We start from the raw sequence: 20,049 nt of genomic DNA, 5'->3' as shown, positions 1-20,049 counted from the left end.
CTGGGGGCAGTTTTACTAGATATAGATGAAATCGAGAAAGGGAGGATTTTAAAAGTAAGAGCTAGGCTGGGCAGTACAGTGTATGTTTTTATTAATATTTATGCCCCCAATAGAGGGGGCGAACGAATTTTATTTTTTAAGAAATTAAAGCAAGCTCTTTTTAATATTAATAATAATGATGTGGTGGTAGTAGGAGGAGATTTTAATTGTACTGTTAATTTTAATATTGATAGAAATAATGATGAACCACACCCTCAGTCCTCCAGAGAGTTGGCTGCATTGTTAGAGTCCAGTGACCTGGTTGACATATGGAGATGCCTGCACCCCAGTTCAAGACAATACACCTGGTCTCAGTATCACACAGACTGTGTATATAGAGCAAGACTAGACCGGTTTTATACTTCAAAAAACGATTTAAATAAATTTATCAAAGCAAGAATCATCCCCAGTAGTCTCTCTGACCACCACTGTCTATTAATTACAGTAATAATTCAATCAGAACCCCACAGAGCATCTTACTGGCATTTCAATGTAAAATTATTACAAGATGTAAAATTTAAGCAACAATTCAAACTTTTTTGGATAATTTGGAAAAAAGAAAAAGCACAATATAAAGATTTAAGACAGTGGTGGGACATTGGCAAAATACAAATCAAATGTTTTTGTCAACAATATACTATAAATGCAACCAGGTCACTGAACACAGCCGTGAGAGAACTGGAGTCCAAAATCCTCCTCCTAGAGGAAAGGTTAAATTCAGAATTTAAAGAACAGACCCTGGAGAACCTAAAGGAGCAGAAAATCGCGCTGGGGAGCTTGCTGAAGGAAAGAGTGAAGGGGGCGATTGTGCGTTCCAGATTCATGGAGTTGAGAGACATGGATGCCCCCACTAGTTTCTTCTTCAACCTGGAGAGGAAGAGAGCGGACAGTAGACAGCTGTGTTGTATCAGGACTCCTGGTGGGAAAGAACTGCACACCCGGGAGGAAATCAGCAGAGAGGCGGTGCGTTTTTACAAGGAACTTTATAATAAAGAACTGTGCAACATAGAGGACACTGAGCGGCTGCTCCAGGGGTTACCCAGCCTCAGTGAGAAGGAGCAGATTCAGCTGGACGCACCGCTGACCCACCAGGAGATGACCGCCGCTGTCAAGCAGCTCTCCAGCGGAAAGGTTCCCGGGATCGATGGACTGCCAGCAGAATTTTATAATAATTTCTGGGATATAATGGGGGAGGATTTGCTCCAGGTTCTGAGAGAGAGCCTCAGCCACAGGGAACTGCCTCTTAGCTGCCGTAGGGCAGTGGTTACACTGCTGCCCAAGAAGGGAGACCTATGCCAGCTTAAAAATTGGAGACCTGTGTCAATTTTATGTTCTGATTTAAAGATTTTATCCAAAACAATCGCTAATAGATTAAAAAGTGTTATTGGAACTGTAATACATATGGATCAAACATATTGTATACCGGGTCGCTCTATTTTTGATAACTTGTTTTTTATTCGAGATTTTTTAACTGTAAGTGATATTTGTGATTTTAATGTAGGAATGGTCTCCCTGGATCAAGAGAAGGCTTTCGACAGAGTCGACCACACCTACCTCTTTCATACACTGGAAGCCTTCGGGTTCGGTCCTGGTTTTATTTCTTATATTCGGCTTTTATATTCCAACATTTTTAGTATTTTAAAGATCAACAATGGGCTGAGTCAGCCCTTCCCAGTGTGCAGGGGTATAAGGCAGGGCTGTGCCCTGTCTGGTATGCTGTATTCACTGGTTATAGAGCCCCTGCTGCACCTGCTGAGGGTCAGGCTAGCTGGATGGACAGTGCCCTCCTCGCCCTCCACACCCTCCTCTGCCACAGTGAAGGTGTCTGCCTACGCAGACGATGTGACTGTGTTTGTGAGGGGGGATGCAGATGTCCAAGCGCTGCAGCAGACTCTAAATGAGTTCCAGAGAGCATCTTCTGCCAGAGTAAACTGGGCAAAATGTGACACCTTCCTGTCAGGCGGCTGGGATGAGGGCACCCCTCCTTTCCTGCCTGAGGGGCTGAAATGGAACAGAACAGGTATTAAAGTGTTGGGGGTGCACCTCGGAACAGAAAACTACATGAAAAAGAACTGGGAGGGTTTGTTGGATAGGGTGAGGGGGCGGCTGCAGAGGTGGAAGGGACTGCTGGCTCAACTGTCCTTCAAGGGCCGGGTGCTTGTTATTAATAATCTGGTGGCCTCTAGCTTGTGGCACAAGCTGGTATGCCTGGACCCACCCCAGGGCCTGGTGAAGGAGATCCAGAGAGTGTTGCTGGAGTTCTTTTGGAGCGGGAGACACAGTTTGAGGCCGGCAGTCCTCTACCTCCCTAGTGATGAGGGGGGGCAGGGGCTAGTCAGCATTGCCAGCAGGGTGGCAGCCTTCAGACTGCAGGCGGTTCAGAGACTCCTGTACACTGAGGAGGAGGCTCATTGGAAGAGGCTGGCCTGTTTCCTTCTCAATAGATTTGGGGGGCTGGGGTTAGGAAAACACCTGTTTTTAATTGAGAACACCAGTTTTAGTAAAGCAGGACTTCCTCCTTTTTATCAAAGTATTTTAAAAGCCTGGCAGCTGGTGAGGGTGGAAAGGGATGTGGAGTCCTTGACAGGGCAGGACCTGTTTGAGGAGCCCCTATTTTTTAATCCACTCTTTCCAGTTAAGTTCCTCCAGTCGATGACGCTCTGTGCCAGTTTTTTAAAAGCAGGTGTAACCAGGATGGTCCACCTGTTAAACCTTGAGCTCTCCTGCTGGCTAACTGCCTCCCAGCTAACTGCACAGCTAGGCTGGCACTCAGAGAGGCTTGCAGAAAGACTGATGGGTGAGTTGAGGGGCTGCCTCTCCCCGCGGCTCAAGGCAGTCCTGAGGGAGGAGTTGTCCAGAGGCACAGAGCAGAGACAGCTTTCCTTATTTCCAGGGATGATCGTGTCACCAGCAGTAGGTGAGGAAGGTGAGGGCGGTGGAGAGAATGGAGGGACTTTGCTTAAATTGCAGAATGTGGAGGAAATTATCTTTCACACAATGAATGGAAAACAGATATACAAATTGTGTGTTAAAGCCACAGAGTATAGTAGGCTAAGGGGTCTGGTAGACTCTAAGTGGCGAGCTTACTTGGCTGTAGAGGAGGGGCACAGGCCGGTGTGGAGGGTGCTGTACAAGCCGCCTCTCGCCAAGAGAGTGGGGGACCTGCAGTGGAAGATTCTACACTGCATTGTGTCCACAGGCAGGTTTCTCCATAGAGTGGACCCCAGCATCAGTGAGCAGTGCGCTTTTTGCTCAGCAGAGGAAACTCTCTTTCATGCCTACAGTGAGTGTGAGAGGCTGCGGCCACTTTTTAATTTACTGCAGGGAATCCTGAATAATTTAGGGGTCGTTTTTAGTAAGGAGCTTTTTATTTTTGGGGTTCTATACAGTTTTAAAATGAAAAACAGGTGTGTTCTTATTAATTTTTTAATTGGACAGGCAAAATTGGCTATTTTAAAGACAAGGAAAAATCAACTCTCTGGTTCTGGACTGACCAGTTTAGTGGTTCAGTTCAGGGTGCTCGTGGTCAGCCAGATCAGAGTAGAGTTTGAGTATTTTAAACTGGTCAGTAACCTGGAGGACTTTCAGGAGAGGTGGTGTGTGGGAGACGCCTTGTGTGCTGTGAGTGAGGAGGGGGAGCTCCAGTTTTTGTTCTAATTTTATTTAATTTTTGTTTTACAGTGTTTTATTTTGGCTTTTATCTGTTTTCAACAAAGAAAAAAACACTGTTTAATATTGATTTTTTAATGATCCTTTTATTTTGTTTAAAATCTGTTTTTAAGGAGAACACGATATATTTTAGGATTTTTTAAATTTTGCTCAGGCAGTAGGAATCTTAACTTTTGTTGTGTTTTACCTTTATTTGAATTTTAATGGATTTTATTTGGAATATTTAAATAAAGGATCTTAAAAGTCAAAGTCTCTCTCCCTCTCCTCTCGCTCTCTCTCTCTCTCTCTCTCTCTCTCTCTCTCTCTACAACAATAGAGAATAATAGTGCACACATAATATTAAACATGTTAGAAATTAATTAGGAACAACATTTTTTTTTTTTTAAATTTTAAGCAGGGTATTTTTCAGAGCTTACTACAAGTCTCATTTTCCCTTTTGACTTTCTTATCAGTTTTATGCACTGAAAAGATTTTTTTTTAAAATCTTAATTAAAGGTTTGCTTAAACAAAGGTACTTGTTTCCAGGATTTGAAGGTATTCCTGTGTCATTATGTGTCGGAGGAAAGGAGTCAGCTACTGTAATTACAGAATTCCAACAAACGGTTCATAACGCCTTACTTTCACATTCTTAGACAGAGCGTGTTGCCTCTAACCTATGTCTATGGAGGAAAGATCAAAACATTTCACCTTACTTGAACTGCCTGAAGTGAAGCGTGCTTCTTAAAGAATGGCAACTAGCTGTAGAAACAGTCTTACACAAAGCACGAAAGTGAAATGACTACTTCGAAAGATATGTTACAATACCTCCACGCATCAGTGATTTTTCCAATTTTGTTTCTACTGATTAATGCTGCAATATTTGGATTGTGGGGCAACTTAAAAGCAAAAACGATGAATGGCTGTTGTGTGTGTGTGTTTTCTTTTTCCCTAAATGTGATGAAAAACAGTCTGATTACTTTCATAATGCAATAACAAGTAATGTTCCTCATAAATCTTTCTTTAAAAGCTGGGTTTAGTTTTACATTTATGCTAGGTCTTATTTCCAGTCTGTTTAGATTTAATGTTCTGGTTTAAGCCTAAATTTTAAATGGAGACATGCTACACATTGGGTTTACTGCTTTTTATATAAACACGATCCTGAGGACGGTACCGGTTTGATTAAAATTCCCTGCTGCCACACAATGCCATGGAAAAATCTGATTGGATTATGGGAATTCAGTGTTGAAGTTATTAGTTTACGGTTTGATCTGTTGTATGGTATGTGTTATAGTTTGTTTCTATGAAAGCCTTTGATCTGAAAATTTGTGTACAGCTTTATAGTCATCTAGGAATGAAACACAGTTACAGGCTTTTATACTAAACTGTTGACTATTAATAGATCTATGAGCATAATATATATGACAATATATGAGTTGGTGTGATTTGCTATGTTAGGCATTTTAGTTGATATTTAGGTTTGTTTCAGATAAATTCCCTCCTAGTTAAAATGTTTGTGTAATAGTTGGATCAGATAATCTGAGAATCTAAATTGTGCTATAAAGATACCAGTGATGTTAGGCAACACCTTCAGCTAATTCCTCCATCAATATTAATCTGATTTTAAAGAGTTTAATGAAAGTGTTTACTTTATTATATTAACTTGAACTTGGGCATTTGAAAAGTAATTGAATTGTTTAGACTGTAAAACATCAGTGCTCATTCACTGAAGGTAATGGGATTGAAATAGAACCATTTGGGACATATTTATCAAGATTCTACTCTTTACTGCTAATTATTGCCGCACATGCCTACAATGCCGTTCTGATGCTACATCACACAAGCTGTTCTTAAGTACTTTTTAAGTGGTCTGTCCAAGGGCGTGATAGATATGTTGAAGCAGATTTTAGGACAAGCCAGGCGTTTCAGCACAGCAAAAAAAAAAATCAGGCCAGCACTGATTTAACATGACCTGCTTGGGAGGTGTTTCAATTGTTCTGGAAACCTGACAAGTCTCCAGTAATTCCCAGAATCAAAGTCTAACCTAAAGAATGCCTGATACAGATGTACCTGCCAACTGTGACCTCTGTCAAAGTCGGTCAGATCTGCTGTCTCATCGCAAATGAAACTGGCTTGTAAAAGGAAGATTTGATATATTCCAGGATATAGGCATCTCTTTAGAAAGATAGTGTGTTTACACAAAACGTACAGATGGATCTAATTTTGTGTCAAACCACTATCAGTTTGCACCCCTATCAATACAAACAGTGCATGCACATTAAGACCACATTTTTGATAAGGTAAGAGAGACACCACTGAAGTAGTCAACAGTAGTGCTTTGATGATGCAGATCTGACCGATTTAGGATATTCTCAGCAAAGTTACATAATTCTTTAGTGCAGTGCAGTATATTCACTTGGTATGCAATACCAGGGGCACAAAGTTTAGTTGCAGGCATACAACTTCTGGTGACTTTTTTTACAGGGATGATGCACCAAAGCCATTGATTTGATTGCTGATGTTAAACCTTCCTGAACTTGCTATTATGCAACTTTCTTTTGTGCCACATAGTACTGCCCTTTGGATTATATAAACAAAAGTATAATTGAAATCCCTGCTTACCTGTCTAAGCAGATGCAGTTAGTTTATATTGGAATAACTCATACAATTTGTATGCCTTTCTCTGGACCCTCAGGAGTGCAAACTGCATGAAACACACTTCTCTCAGCTTGTCTATAATTACTAAACCAGTGGGTCCTCATAATCAAGCACTAGACCTGGGTCTAAAGTGTGTGAATTATGAAGTTAGGGTGTACAGAACCTATTTAGGCTATTTAATGTACAGACATATTGATTGGATATAATATTATATATATATATATATATATATTATATATATATATATATATATATATATATATATATATATATATATATATATATATATATACATACATATACATATACATATATACACACATACCATCAACCCTAGTCACCAACACAAAAAAAAAAACAATGACCTGAGAACACATCTGGAAGTTGAGTGGAGGCAGATTTGGGACAGAGGGTAGGAGGCACTTTTTCACACAGAAAGTGGTGAGTGTATGTAATAGGTTGCCAAGTCATGTACTTGGTGCTGATTCATTAAGGTCCTTCAAGAGCTTGTCTGGATGCGGTCCTGGGATCAATTAGCTGTTAGAAACTGGACAAGCACCGATGGGCCGAATGACCTCCTCTCGTTAGGAATTTGCTTACACACTACTATATTTGACAGATTATTAATACAAACAGCATGGACGGGATGTTTATGAACAAGCACGTACAATGTGGATATTGGCTTGCAGTACTTTTATTTCACTGTCTTTAGCTGTACTATTTTTTGAGCAAGACTACTTACTGGGCAGGACTAGTTCCTTCAGTACTTTGGTAAACTTGCTTCCCAGTTTAGTTCCTTCAGAACTTTGGTAAACTTGCTTCCCAGTTTAGTTCCTTCAGAACTTTGGTAAACTTCCTTCCTAGTTTAGTTCCTTCAGAAGTTTGGTAAACTTCCTTCCTAGTTTAGTTCCTTCAGAAGTTTGGTAAACATGCTTCCCAGTTTAGTTCCTTCAGAAGTTTGGTAAACTTGTTTCCCGGTTAACTCTAGTTTGAAAACAAACTGTAAAGTCTAGCCTGAGTTTGCCACCAAATTAAAGCAATGCCAGCATCAGAGCTTAGAAATGTATTTTCTAACTTCTTATTGGCATTATTACTCATCTTCATTTTAGTGGTGAAAATATTTTACATCAACAAATTACTGCACCCTGGTACCTTTGCTATAGGTCCGATGGTCTGATTGTAGCTGGACCATTGAGGTGAGCCAATTGAACTGATGAGTTTTTAAACTTGTGTTTTTTTTTTTTTTTATACATACTGCACTTCCAAACTGAACTACATTCAAAACAACCTGGCCATGTTTCAGGGAGCAGTATTATAAATTGTTACACTGAACATTTCAAATAATTGCTTATTGTATTTTGTAAGTGCAGTACATGCAGTTGTATCCCAAGCAGTGCCTGAAGCATAGTTTAATGAGAACCACCTTGGCCAATTAAACCGCCTACTTCCTATGCTTTGAGCCATTCAGAAGTCAGTGGAGGTGTACTGACAGGCTTTATCTGTCAGGGTAGCACGTAGCACCTTTTCATTTGGTTGCTACTCAATAATTATTTTGCCAAGAAACTGCAACCCCCCCAGATGGAAAAACTACTTTACTAAATTTCCAAGTTAGCTGTAAGGTTGACATGTTTGTCTACGTGTTACAGGATTTATTTTTTCATTTATTATACAGAAATATGACTATGTATTGGTTATCAAACAGTGTATTGTAAACCTTTGCTGCATGGTTTATTTTTTTGACTGAAAGCAGTTGGATTGAGATGTCTTGAGGGATGTTAATCCATTTAGTCATGAATATTTCACACAATTGGTGTAGACAGGTAGGCAGAGGATCGTGGTGATGAATGCTTTGTTCAATTTCATCCCAAACATGCTCAACTTAATTCAGATCCAAGGATTGTGGTGGCCATGGAAGATGCCTAAAGTCTTTTTCATGTTCCTCAAACTAGTCACGGACTAATCTGGCATGGTAGATGGGTGTAGTATTGTCTTGAAAGTTACCATTGCTATCAGGGTACAGTTGCAGCATTGTTAGGTTGACTTGATCCACGCTATATGTACAGTCTTCCAGAGCAATCAAGTTTTAATTTCCTGGAGATCAGGAAACCAATTCATTCAGTGTACCTTTGTGTTATAAATGTGAACAACACCAGTTGCAGAGCAATATTTTTTTCTGCAAGTTGCTCTATGTGGAATAAATTGGAATACAAGGTCATGAGAATGAGCTGAGAGGACACAAAAAAGGCAGCGCCTACCCAAGCTGAACTGAGTGATCCCGGTCTGGGAGATGGTGACTTCCGTAAATGTGGATCAAGTTAAACTTCATCCTGTGGGATTAGGTGGCAGGTCACGCAGAAGACATGAGGATTTGTGTCGAAATTCTTTCTCTAATTTAAGACGCTCAATCAAATGCATTTCTTAGGCCTTGTTCTGTGCAGCATTCAAATTCCACAGATTGCTCTTGTGAAAGTCAAGTGAGCTGTGAGAAACAACAAACCAGGCAAGACAAGGCTTTTAGAAGTGAAGTCGTTTTAATAAAGGAGATACCGTTTGTGCACAGTTTGAGGCCGATACAGTATGAATGTGACAGGGGCCTAAAGAAACTGATTCTGAAGACAGGAGACAGTTTTCTGATGAACTTGACAAGCCCCCATTCCAGATTGAAGTTTGCCTATGGAAAACAAATACATGAAATTAAAGGTTAATAGCACCGTCCCATTTTCTTATTTTTGGTTAGTCTGGTATTTATTTATGTTGCCAGTTTTGACAGTCAAGGGAAAACCCTTTCAATTACACAAGTTCAGGAAAATGGCTTTATGACTTTGCTGCTAGCCAAAGGTAACAGCTGGGCCTATTTGAGTTTCTAAGTTTCAAATGTATTGATCCCGTTAAGCAGATGCTGACCATGTGTGGCCTTGATTTCCTGATTTGTGAGCGGGGAGTCCTGACTCTTTCCCTCGCTTGTCTCCTCAGGTGCTCCGGGGTGCTCAGCTCATTGCGGTGGCATCTACCGACGCCTCCACTACAGGAGTGGACGGGTCACCCCTCCAAGCCAGTGATATCCAAGTCCAGTACGTACAGTTGGCTCCAGTAACTGACCACTCTGCTGCAGTTCAGGTAAGTGTTTCCAGCATGGCTCAGGAAATCCTCTCCTGAGGGATCCAGAGCTCTCACAGGCCAGTGTGTGTTATCCCACTTAACTTGTAACAGGTCATCTCATTGCCAGGGAAGGAAAATAATTTTACAAAGATGTGCCTGTATCAGGTACCCTGGAGTAAGGGTAACTGTTGCAACAGAAACAAACCAAGGCTTCTGTTGTGTCTTCTTGCTATGGTTTTCTCTCACTGATGCATGGAAATGTACGAATGCACTCATTACATTGCTCAGGATTCAAGGTAAGGAAACATTTTACCAAAGAATCAAAAATAGTATGTCTAATTCCAATTCAAGGTTATAACACCTCGTCTGGGCACAGCTAGACTCAGGGGGGAGCCTGCTGATCCCCCAACTGAGCTTCCTTCGTACAGCACAGCTTCTTCGCAACCTACGGAGTTTGCAAATTAAGAAATCGTCCAATTAAGTGTGTTAGGTGGAGAGACACCACCAGGGTTAAGCAAATCTAGTTTGCCCTATCATTTCCTTTTACACAGTAGCACAGCATTGTGCCAATGTTTTCTGTAAACCCTGTGCTAATGAGTTGCCTACTGTAATAATCTAACACTTTTGGGTGAAACACATGATGGCCTCTTGTTCCAAAACCACCTCTTTGATCAGTCAGTTAGGTGAACTGAGCCTTTCCTTTCCAGAGCACTGATATAAACCATTCCAAGAAAGGCAACAAGACTGAAAAGACAGCTTCTCCACACACTCCAAAGCAGCCCAGGCTTTTACAATGTTATGAAAAATCCAGTACTATAATGCCAGTAAAATCAGTTACCATTACTTTGTAGATCTCCACCCAGGCACTGCTTTTTCCATTGACTGAAGTGTTTTCAATGTCTCCTGCCTTCGTGTATACAGTACAACCTCCTGAAGAGAGGGTGGTGAACTGGATGTGTATCATTGAAGTATCTGTAAGGAGCCATTGATATGTTGTCTTCACTAAAAGCTGTGAAAAAAAGACCGTAATATGATAGAAAATGATGGTCTTTGTAATGCAGTCCACTTAATGCTTAACTAGGATTAAAAGAAAACAAATATATTGATTTATTGTTATTATTTATTTATTTATTTATTTGTTTAAATCAAAGTCTTCATATGTTCTAACATTCAGGATGCAAACAGCATATCTCATTTCTGTGACAATATGGAAGAGATCCTTGTTTAATTTATACAGACCCCTCTCCAGTGCATCTGAAGTTACATCTCTTGGGGTTCCCATGAAAGAAAGAAAAAAAAAAAAGTGATTTCCCTTGGCTTGGGTCCAGCTCTGTTTAGCGTTCTGACCAAAGATGTGAAAGTGTGCGAATATCCCCCTTTCTGTTTTGTTCGTCCAAAAATGAAACGCATTACAATATTGACGCCTCAGCCAGCAGTCTGTTAGTGTCCCACAGTAATATATCACAGCATCCTTGGCAGCTTCATTTCACCTCCACTGAGGAACAAGGAGATTTATTTGCCACTCTCCGGCCCCTTACAGACAGGAGAGGCTCCCCAGGTGATGTTTGTTTAATTTCATTTCAAGTTTTATTTTTAGGCCTGACTAGCTTTCCTCACTTATGAAAATGAATGACTTTTCTCCCCCCAGAAAAGGGAATCTTTCTGGTGCTGTTACCTCATCAGTTCCCTCTAGTGAGTCCTTATCCAGCCGTCCTCTTATGTCTGCTCAATCTGTGTTACCTACATTCCTGTTTTTCTCAGGAAGCTATTGAAATAAATCAACAGGCCTTCCTGATAACCCTCAACTAGCGATATTAAAAACCCTTGCAAAAATATACAGCAGGATCCTTTTGGGTTTGTAGCCCATGAGAGGTGAGGGACAGTCAGCCACAGTGCCGGTCGGCATCATGAGAATTTCCTCTCTCAGCTGTGTGAACATTCCCTGCAAGTGATGCTGCACTGCATTCTGGTACTTGTAGTTGTGCATCTCAAAGAAATGACAGGTAAAAGGTGAATGCATACAAATGTGGAACTGGAGCCAAATGGCCTCACAGAATGATACAGTGGCTTGTATTATAAAAGTACATGTTTGGGTCCATAGTTTTTCACTTAAGCACTGACATTTGGAGTGCATAGTAAGCAATGCGAGCAATGGCTGGGGGCAGCTATATTGGAAAACTTGAGAGAAGGATTTAAAGGCTGTGTTTGTAATGGCTGATTATGGTGTGCGGGTGCTTTCTGATCTTATTATGTTAATTCTCAATAGCAATCGTGTGTCTTTGAAAATGTTTTTTTTTAATTTCTGTAATTATTTCCTTCTGAACTTTGTTTGTGTTTCAAAGGCATGTTCAATTTATGGAAGTATTTATTATTATATGTAAGTTAGCTATTTAGTTGTCATAGAATCACTTCAATTAAAATTTGCAGAAATTCACAGATTTTGTTCTTTGTATTTCGGGGAGGAAATATTTGAAACGACTTAAAATAACTTGTGGTTGAACTGAAGTTGTTAATAAATAATATTAACCTTTACCACCTAATCCTTGATAGAAACTGAACAACCATAATATTTGAAGTCATTTGTTACAGGTCTTAGCCCATCCTCTTGTTGCTGACATGCATCACAACTGTGTAATACGAACAATATTAACAGGTCTGATTCTCAACACCACAGATGAGCAATCTCTGAAGAAGTACATTCAATCCCAGCTGTTATTTTTTATATTTCTTTTTTGTAAAAAATAGCTTCTCAGTGGGATAAAGGGAAGGTGGAAAAATAGGAGGCTAGAGATGGTTAAAATTTTGCGTAATAGGCTGTTTGTGTCAACAATATCCCAGTTACTTTTAATACATTTAGTGCGATTCCAGTTTTCAGTCACAAATACAGAAAAAACAAAATGTTGGTAGAAAATGGATGTTTGGGCACACTGTATATATTGACTATTAAAATATGTCACACATTAAGTGAGCAAGTAGTCAAGGGGTTGATTTGATCAACCTGCAGTATACCCCTGTCAGGATAAGCCTCATTAAGATTACTGCACTTTGGAATCAACCTGGATTGCATCAACCACTTCTCCTTGGTTATCCTGGGATTACATCAAAAATAAGTTGTTGATGCAATGCAGGATGATTCCCTACTGCTGCAAAATGTTCTAAAAAGGTTCAGCTGTGCCCTATCCCAATGGGTACAGGTTGATAAGGTGTAAAAAAAGTCTCACTCCCAGTTTTTGTGGAAAATCTCGGAAGGCCAGTCATGTTACAAAACTGATACCATATCTGCACCCTTATTTAAATCACTGTTGTATGTTTGAATTAGGTTGTATGTTAGGCTATCGTTTTTAATTAAGAGAAAATGCTTGCTGTTTATTTACCCCAAACAGTAGGAGTCAGATGACTACAGGCTTGAGAAAAATGATGTGAGAAATCCAGGTAGCTGTCAAGTAGACAAAGGTATCAGTGTAATGCACTCAACTGGTTTGTCTTGGTGGGGTTTAAGCATTTGACAACAGGAAACAGTTCAGGACTCACCACTCATCATAATTTGAATGTCGCCATTTGTTAAAGTGCATTCACTATTAGTTCAGGAGCTGCTCTTACACTAAGTGCTAGTTGCCTGCCATAGACGTACGTAATGTAGGCTAGATCAGTGTCTGTATATTAGTAGGCACCAGCGCCATCTAGAGCACTGCTGTGTAAAACAACAGGAAACTTGATCCAAAGTTCCAGATCACTTGATAGCGCAGGCTCGTCATCTACAGACATTTTCACTAAGCTACATATGTCATATCTGTGATAGGAAGCTAGAACAGAAGAGCAGCTCCTGAAAGTACCGTCACACTGTCTTACCTGAAGAAGTGTATGAAAACACAGTATTTGAGTAATTGCAATAAGAACCACTCAGAATTTGTTCAAACATCATACTGTACCTTTTGCTTTAGGAACCCATCTTTCCCTTTTTCCATTTAATTTGCTTTAATCAGCTGTATCCACAAAGGCATAAGCTGAAAAGTTACTTGACCTGGCTTCTAGTTTTATCATGGAATTTATGAGTGAGTGTTTGAAGTCGCAGATGGGCTTTACATTGTTAACATTGAGCACATTTAGTATTAGTCTCAGCTTTTTGGATTTCGACTTGAAAATATTTCGTGACCGAATTAAGTACCTTAAGTAAACAGACAGGATTCTCGCTTGTTTTGGTAGTGTGGATGCCAAATCCATCATTAGTTCTCTTTCTTGTGCTATTAAAATGTGCCAGGGTAGAAGGAGTGAAGTAATACCTTTTCATTCATTTAACTCTACAGGAGTAGGATTTTGGATTTGTGCGACAGTGATGTATGACAGGATAATGTAACAAAACCAAACTATTTGCCTGGTAGCCAAGAATATGAACATCACGGCCCTGTGTTATTATATCAAGATACATGACTGGCTGTGCAAGTGACGCTAGTAGAATTCAGAATGTTAAGCTTGCGAAAACCACAACATCATCAGACTACTTTTCTTTCTTGTCTGGAGAACCAACTGCTGTTTTATTTTTTAAATTGAGTTGCCTATAAAAATGTTTTTGGCATTCCTAAAAACAAACTCGAACCACTGTGGTATCTAATTAGAGAATTTCTGTATTCTGTTTTATGTTTATTTATTAAGCCTTCTCCGGAATATGAAGGGCAGTTTTGAATTTGATACTGTTTATTAGATTAACTTTGATATACAAACACTGTTTTTTGAGACCTAAAAATCCTCTTCTGTAGGTGTAAGTGTACTGTTATGACCCTGTTTTGTACATATTTAATAGGCACCCATCTGTTTCTTTTAAAATTCCATTACACCCAAAACAGGTCAATTCTTAAAAAGCCAGTGTTTGTATATAAAAGCCTGTAATATGATTCTGAAAACTGAAGAGTAAAAGCGGTAACACATGGTATTTGGAAACTGGTAGATCGAGAATTAGAGCTGAAGTGTCAAGAAATATGATTCCTAGGCATGTGTTTAATGTATTTGTTCATATTTTACAATTCTGCACATTCTTCTTTATCTTAGACTAGCCTTGTACCACTTTGTACCACTTTGTTTCCATGTTTTAAAGGTTAGTTTCAAAACAAGCACTCATGCTTCCCTCCATTGGGCCTATAACCTAAACAGACACAAGTGTCCCTTGCAAATCTGCTGTTGTCAGGGAAACGAAACAAAAATGTAAACACACACACACACACACACACACATATATATATTCAAATTATACTGGTAACAATTATATATTGTCTTTACCAGTTCATTTGTATAAAAGGTATGCCTTTTTAAATGTATAGGGTACTTCACCTGTCCAATCTTGTATTGCTGGCCCCTTTCGACCCTGCACAACACAAGCAAGCGTCTTAACCACAATGCAGAAAAGTTGGGCTCCTCCGCATTCGTGGCTTCAGAGATTTTAATGGGATCCCATCACATCCACAGGACAGGACAGAATTTGTAACGGCAGTTTATCACACAACACTGTCCATTACATACACATAGGCAGACCTTTCATATATCAGTAGACCCTGCAATAAAGTAGCAAAAGACAAGAACATTGTTTATTTCACTGGTAACAAAGAAGGCAGTGATCTGACATTTATTAATAATGTGTGGCTTCATTCCTTGCCCTGTGCGGAACTGTCTGTCATCATGGTACCCTGTAGTGTAGAACTAATAGAAAAAGGGGGAACATGGATCACACTGCTTGTGCTAATACTGTGCCAGCAAAAAAATATGATTTTAGTTATGAAGTTAGGTGGGGAAGCATATTAGGTCATCAGTGCATAACACACCTGTAATATTTTTACCCACATTACTTCAGAAAATCAGGACCTTTTCAGAAAGTTTGCATTAATAGTTAGTAATGAGCCACGTAGAAACAAAAACAGGTCTTTGAACAGAGATGAAATTCAATATTGAGAAGGATGATGCGAAATGTATCCCTTTTTAACATCTTCACACAACAACAAGATTCTGCACAAAAAGTTTAAATATCACACATATTTTAGTCACAGTTGTAAATGTTTAAATCTCACTGGGTCGATTTTTTTTGTTATTTTTTCTTCAAATCTGTTAATCTCATTTGAAATAGATTTCATCTGGTAATAACATGTGGAAGCACTTATGTGCAAGTTTGAAAAATTACTTTCAAAGTTTTATTTATGTGCTGTTTCTATTTTTACTGTCATACATAGAAGATATTAGATTAATAACATGCTGGCATTTTCTCGTATGACACTATGTAGTCTAGACCTTTTAATTAGCTTTTGAACTTAAAAACAAAGAGAAGAGATACATTTTAAGCCCCTCGGTCCAATATGCTGAAGAGTATGTAATCAACACACATGACCTTAGGTTTATTAAGAAATCCCAGTCATTTGTTACAGGAATATATCTCTTGCTCTCTGAACTCCATTTCTTTCCTCCCGCTTTTCCCTCCCTAGTTATGTGCAAAACATTTAAATCCCTTAAAAGAGAAAAAAACTATTAAAAGGAAAACAAAGGTGCCTTAAAGGGGAAGGTTTGTACTTGAATTAAAGCAGAGCTTTGTTAATAAATGACAACTTATTTGCACATTAAACAAAACGCAAAGGAAAATACACTTCGTATTCTCAATTCAGTTGCCTTTATATCATGTTGTGTCTGTTACTGGACTTTTGTATCCAAAAGGTCCTGTGCACATGATTTTTTCTTTTTTTTTGTTCCAGTTGCGCTTCCTCTCTGATACAAGCTTATATGAAAAGTGTGTCCAGAAATGAACAGCATTCAGTGCACTTGCCATTCCTGTGGGTCATGAGGGAATGGAAGCTAGATGCAGCAGTTGTAGGGGGCAGAGTTCAAATAAAGACAAACCCTAAGTTTGTGTTTGCTTTGTTCCCTGCTATGTAGGGCACAGAGGCTCTGACTTCAACACTGCAGTCTGACTTGGAGATTAAGCACGGGGCGATTCAGATCCAGCAGGGGGAGAACGGGGAGGTGCTACAGATCCAGATGCCAGGCAGCTGAAGAATGAAGAGACATCAGCCACACCACACCCTGGGGAGAAGAAGTATATCTGAAACAAAATTTCTGGAAAAAAATACCTTTTTTTTTTTTTTTTTTTATATGACGCGTTGGACAAGGTGCTACTGCGATTTGTCATTTTTTCATGTCTTTCAAAGAGTTTGGTGACAAGCTTTGCTATTTCACATAGAATACAACCAGTAGAAGAATATGTATAGATTGTTTAATAAAATAATAAAGCATCTGTTTTGGTGTTTCAGTGAGTAGATACGGTAACTAAATGTTTGCAAGAGAGGTTTTTTTTTTTTCTTCCAACAATAAAGACTTTTTTTTTTGTTTCTATAACTTTACCATAGTCCTTTGTTAGCTGCAGTTGTGACACTGCTGGTTTTGTATTGTTTTTGTTCGTTGGGAAATATACCTTCAGTATGATTGTTACTGCAAATGCAATTCTACAGTCGTTTTTGCTCTGTCCCAGTATAGTACAAGCTGTTGGTGTGGGTTTTATTTTCATCAGAAGTGGAACACTCAGCAATTTCAATGTTAATAATACAATACTTGTCACTTGAAAACCCTGTAAATATTTTTGCTTTTCTGTAAAATGTGCAGTCGTCCAGGCGTTTTTAACATATTTTACATTGCAGCTGGATCATTAGTCTAAAGAAAAACTGCCAGTCAGCTATGAAGTTACGAGAAAAAAAGCAAGAAGGTTAATCTGCTCTCCAGTAAGTCCTTTAAAAGTATTATATGTAGGAAAAGTGAACACACAATGGGGAAAGTTCCACTCATTTTTACTTGAGCTGTACAGCTGGAGTCTTGTTTTTTGGCACAACTGGTGTCTATTCAGTTGATCTGAAGAGAGGCTGATCATAAACCTTTTTGTTATTTGATATTACTGTAGCTTTATTTGAGGAACAAAAAAAATGTTTACTGTTGTGTGTGGACCCCAGTTTCACCCATCGTATGAAAAACAAATAAAATGAGAACTGATCTCATCAACCACAGTGGTAGTCTTAGCCTTTTGAGGGCTGTGCTAATGGGTGCCAGATCTTTGAAACAGTTCCCTGTGTAGCAGGGAGAGCCCCTGTGCTATTGATTGCAGCAGTAAAACCAAAGCTTTTACTATGGGATGATTAAGATGCAACCAAGCTTGTGACATGTATATATCAGATAATTAACATCCAACTCAAACTGCCCGGCAATGTGGGTTTTATTTCCATCCCTGTGCAGTATTTGCATTTGCCACCAATTAGATCAGATGAATAGCTGCCATTGATATTTAGTATGCCTAACTTCACTTTGGCAATTTTTGGCTTTGACTGTCTATATGTGGTACTGCTGAGGGAACATATTTACCATGCCTGTATTCAGTGAATTTAAAAGAAAAAACAAGTGCCTTTATAGGTTCTACCATGTTATTAAATAATATGTAATTTACATTGCAAAGACCGTGTTAATTATTTCACACAAATTAAAAACAATCCAGTCTCCAAGCCCACTAAACCAAAATGATTATCTTAAGCTCCATTAGCTCTGGGTTTGTCATCTTTCTACTGATATTCTTTCAATTCTCCTTGCTCGCTTTGGTACCAGCTTCATTCAATTCATTCCAAATCAGCACATTATTAAGTAACTTGAAATACTGCTGATTAACGTTTTCTTGTTTAGTTAAGTTGCACACTACAAAGCTTCCCTCTCCTCCAGAGAATTGTGAGGGTCTGGAACCAACTCCCCAGTAATGTTGTTGAAACTGACACCCTGGGATCCTTCAAGAAGCTGCTTGATGAGATTCTGCAGTTCTGAAGTAAACACATTTTATAGCAAACATGGTGTTTGCAATTACTACTAAACATACGTACAGAGAGCTGTGAACTTCTACAGGGTAGAACAAAGCATGTACAACAGTAATGCACAAGCAGCTCTCTTGCAGTGCACTTCATTCAGTACAACAAGGATGGATAAAAGTTTTACAACTACAGTACATTGAAAACAAGTCTATTCTCTGGCATGTTTACGTTGTGAAAGTCAGTGTTGGAGAACTATCTTTTGGCTAATTTGAAACGCACCATCAAATCTGACAAGACACTTCTATGGTGAAAATCATTTTTGCATGCAACAATAGTGCAAGTGTAATTCAATTCCAAATAAGGAAACAAGGTTCAGCATGGCCTGTGTCTGTACAGTTTGTCGACATTGACCATTTGTAACAGATCTAAACTGTCAGCAATATTACAATTATGGACTTTTCACCCCCATGGTTTTTCAAATGATTGAGTTAGAAGTGGTGCGATACTGATGACTTCAGTAATGGATTTTGTGTGCCAGCTGTATCAGCCATCTCCCAAAAATCCCCTAGGATGAAGGATGATAGTCTATTCAATTATACTTCGAAACAACCCTTTACTGGAGCGTAAATAAACACCCAGGAGATAAGTTCGCCGTATTGATTTCAGAACACGTATGACAAGAGTAAAGATTTGTTTGTGAGAATGACACAGACTTGACAGTCAAACAAACTGCTGTGCAACAAAAACAAGCAGAAGTTAGTGTGGACTAGGAATAGATTGTATTGCCATAGACAAAAGGCTGTCCCTCACTGGAGATCTGCTGGTCAATGGCATGTAAAATAACTGAATGCATTCAATAGCCTGGTCCAACATTCTCAACCCAGGAGACGTTCTTAATTGGTCCAGGATTTCCTTTCCAGCACGAGAATGATCCCAAACATACCTTAAGCCACTGACAGTGAAGACCAGGCTTCCCTAGAGCTTAAATGTGAGTGACCTACAGAGCCTATGGCAATGCTGGAATGATTCCAAGGGTAAGTCACAAAACCTACTACTACAGCTCTGGCCAAAAGTTTTGCATCACCCTATGGAATTAACTCATTTTGTTTGATAATGTTGAATGAAAACTGCTGAATAATGTAACGTTAACATATTGAATACATAACGCTTTGTAGTTTTCCCTATACCTAATAAAAAATGAACAAACATTGAAAATTATGACATTTCAAGATTTAACATGAAATACTGTACTGCTATTATGGCTTCTGGTAGGCTGTTGCAATGTAATTTAGTAGTTTATTGGATTTTGTGATGTTCACATTGTTTTTATTTTTTAATGATGTCTCAATCTTAACATTTTAGGTGATGCAAAACTTTTGGACATAGCTATATTGCTGAAGAAGGGGTGTCACATTTCTTAGCTCAGCTATAGGCATCAGTGGTGGTGTGGCTCACTCATTGATTTGTAAAGGTATGGGACTATGTTAGTACTTATTGATATGTACCATGTATATATATATATATATATATATATTATATATATATATATATATATATATATATATATATATATATATGTTTAACAAAAAAATAGCAAGAAGTAAAAATTAACTGTATCATGATACCTGTCAAACATGTACAGTATAGAAGTCATAACACAAGTAATATAATTAAACTGCCTCTTCATTTTTATATGCAACATGCCTCCTCAATATACGTTGTAAGGGCACATCCAAATTACATGTAAACAAGTAGTTTTGTAAAAACATTTTTGAACTGTACAAAAAAAAACAAAAAAAAA

General features: G+C 38.8%; 1 protein-coding gene across 2 annotated transcripts in view; it reads left to right on the top strand.

Annotated features, from left to right (window-relative positions):
* The window catches only part of LOC121326271 (protein BANP-like), a 126,217-nt gene extending 108,319 nt beyond the window's left edge, over positions 1–17,898 (top strand). For both annotated transcript variants that reach the window (XM_041269509.1, XM_041269508.1), the window contains exons 12-13: positions 9,316–9,459; positions 16,348–17,898. In XM_041269509.1, the coding sequence (XP_041125443.1) occupies positions 9,316–9,459; positions 16,348–16,464 (261 nt within the window). In that variant the 3' untranslated portion in view covers positions 16,465–17,898. The remainder of the gene's footprint in view (positions 1–9,315; positions 9,460–16,347) is intronic.
* The last annotated feature ends 2,151 nt before the right edge of the window (positions 17,899–20,049 follow it).

The sequence above is a fragment of the Polyodon spathula genome, chromosome 13, assembly GCF_017654505.1.
Source record: "Polyodon spathula isolate WHYD16114869_AA chromosome 13, ASM1765450v1, whole genome shotgun sequence".
Classification (NCBI taxonomy): Eukaryota; Metazoa; Chordata; class Actinopteri; order Acipenseriformes; family Polyodontidae; genus Polyodon; species Polyodon spathula.
Note: the sequence above shows the minus strand (reverse complement) of the source record. Positions and strands in the feature narration are given on the sequence as shown.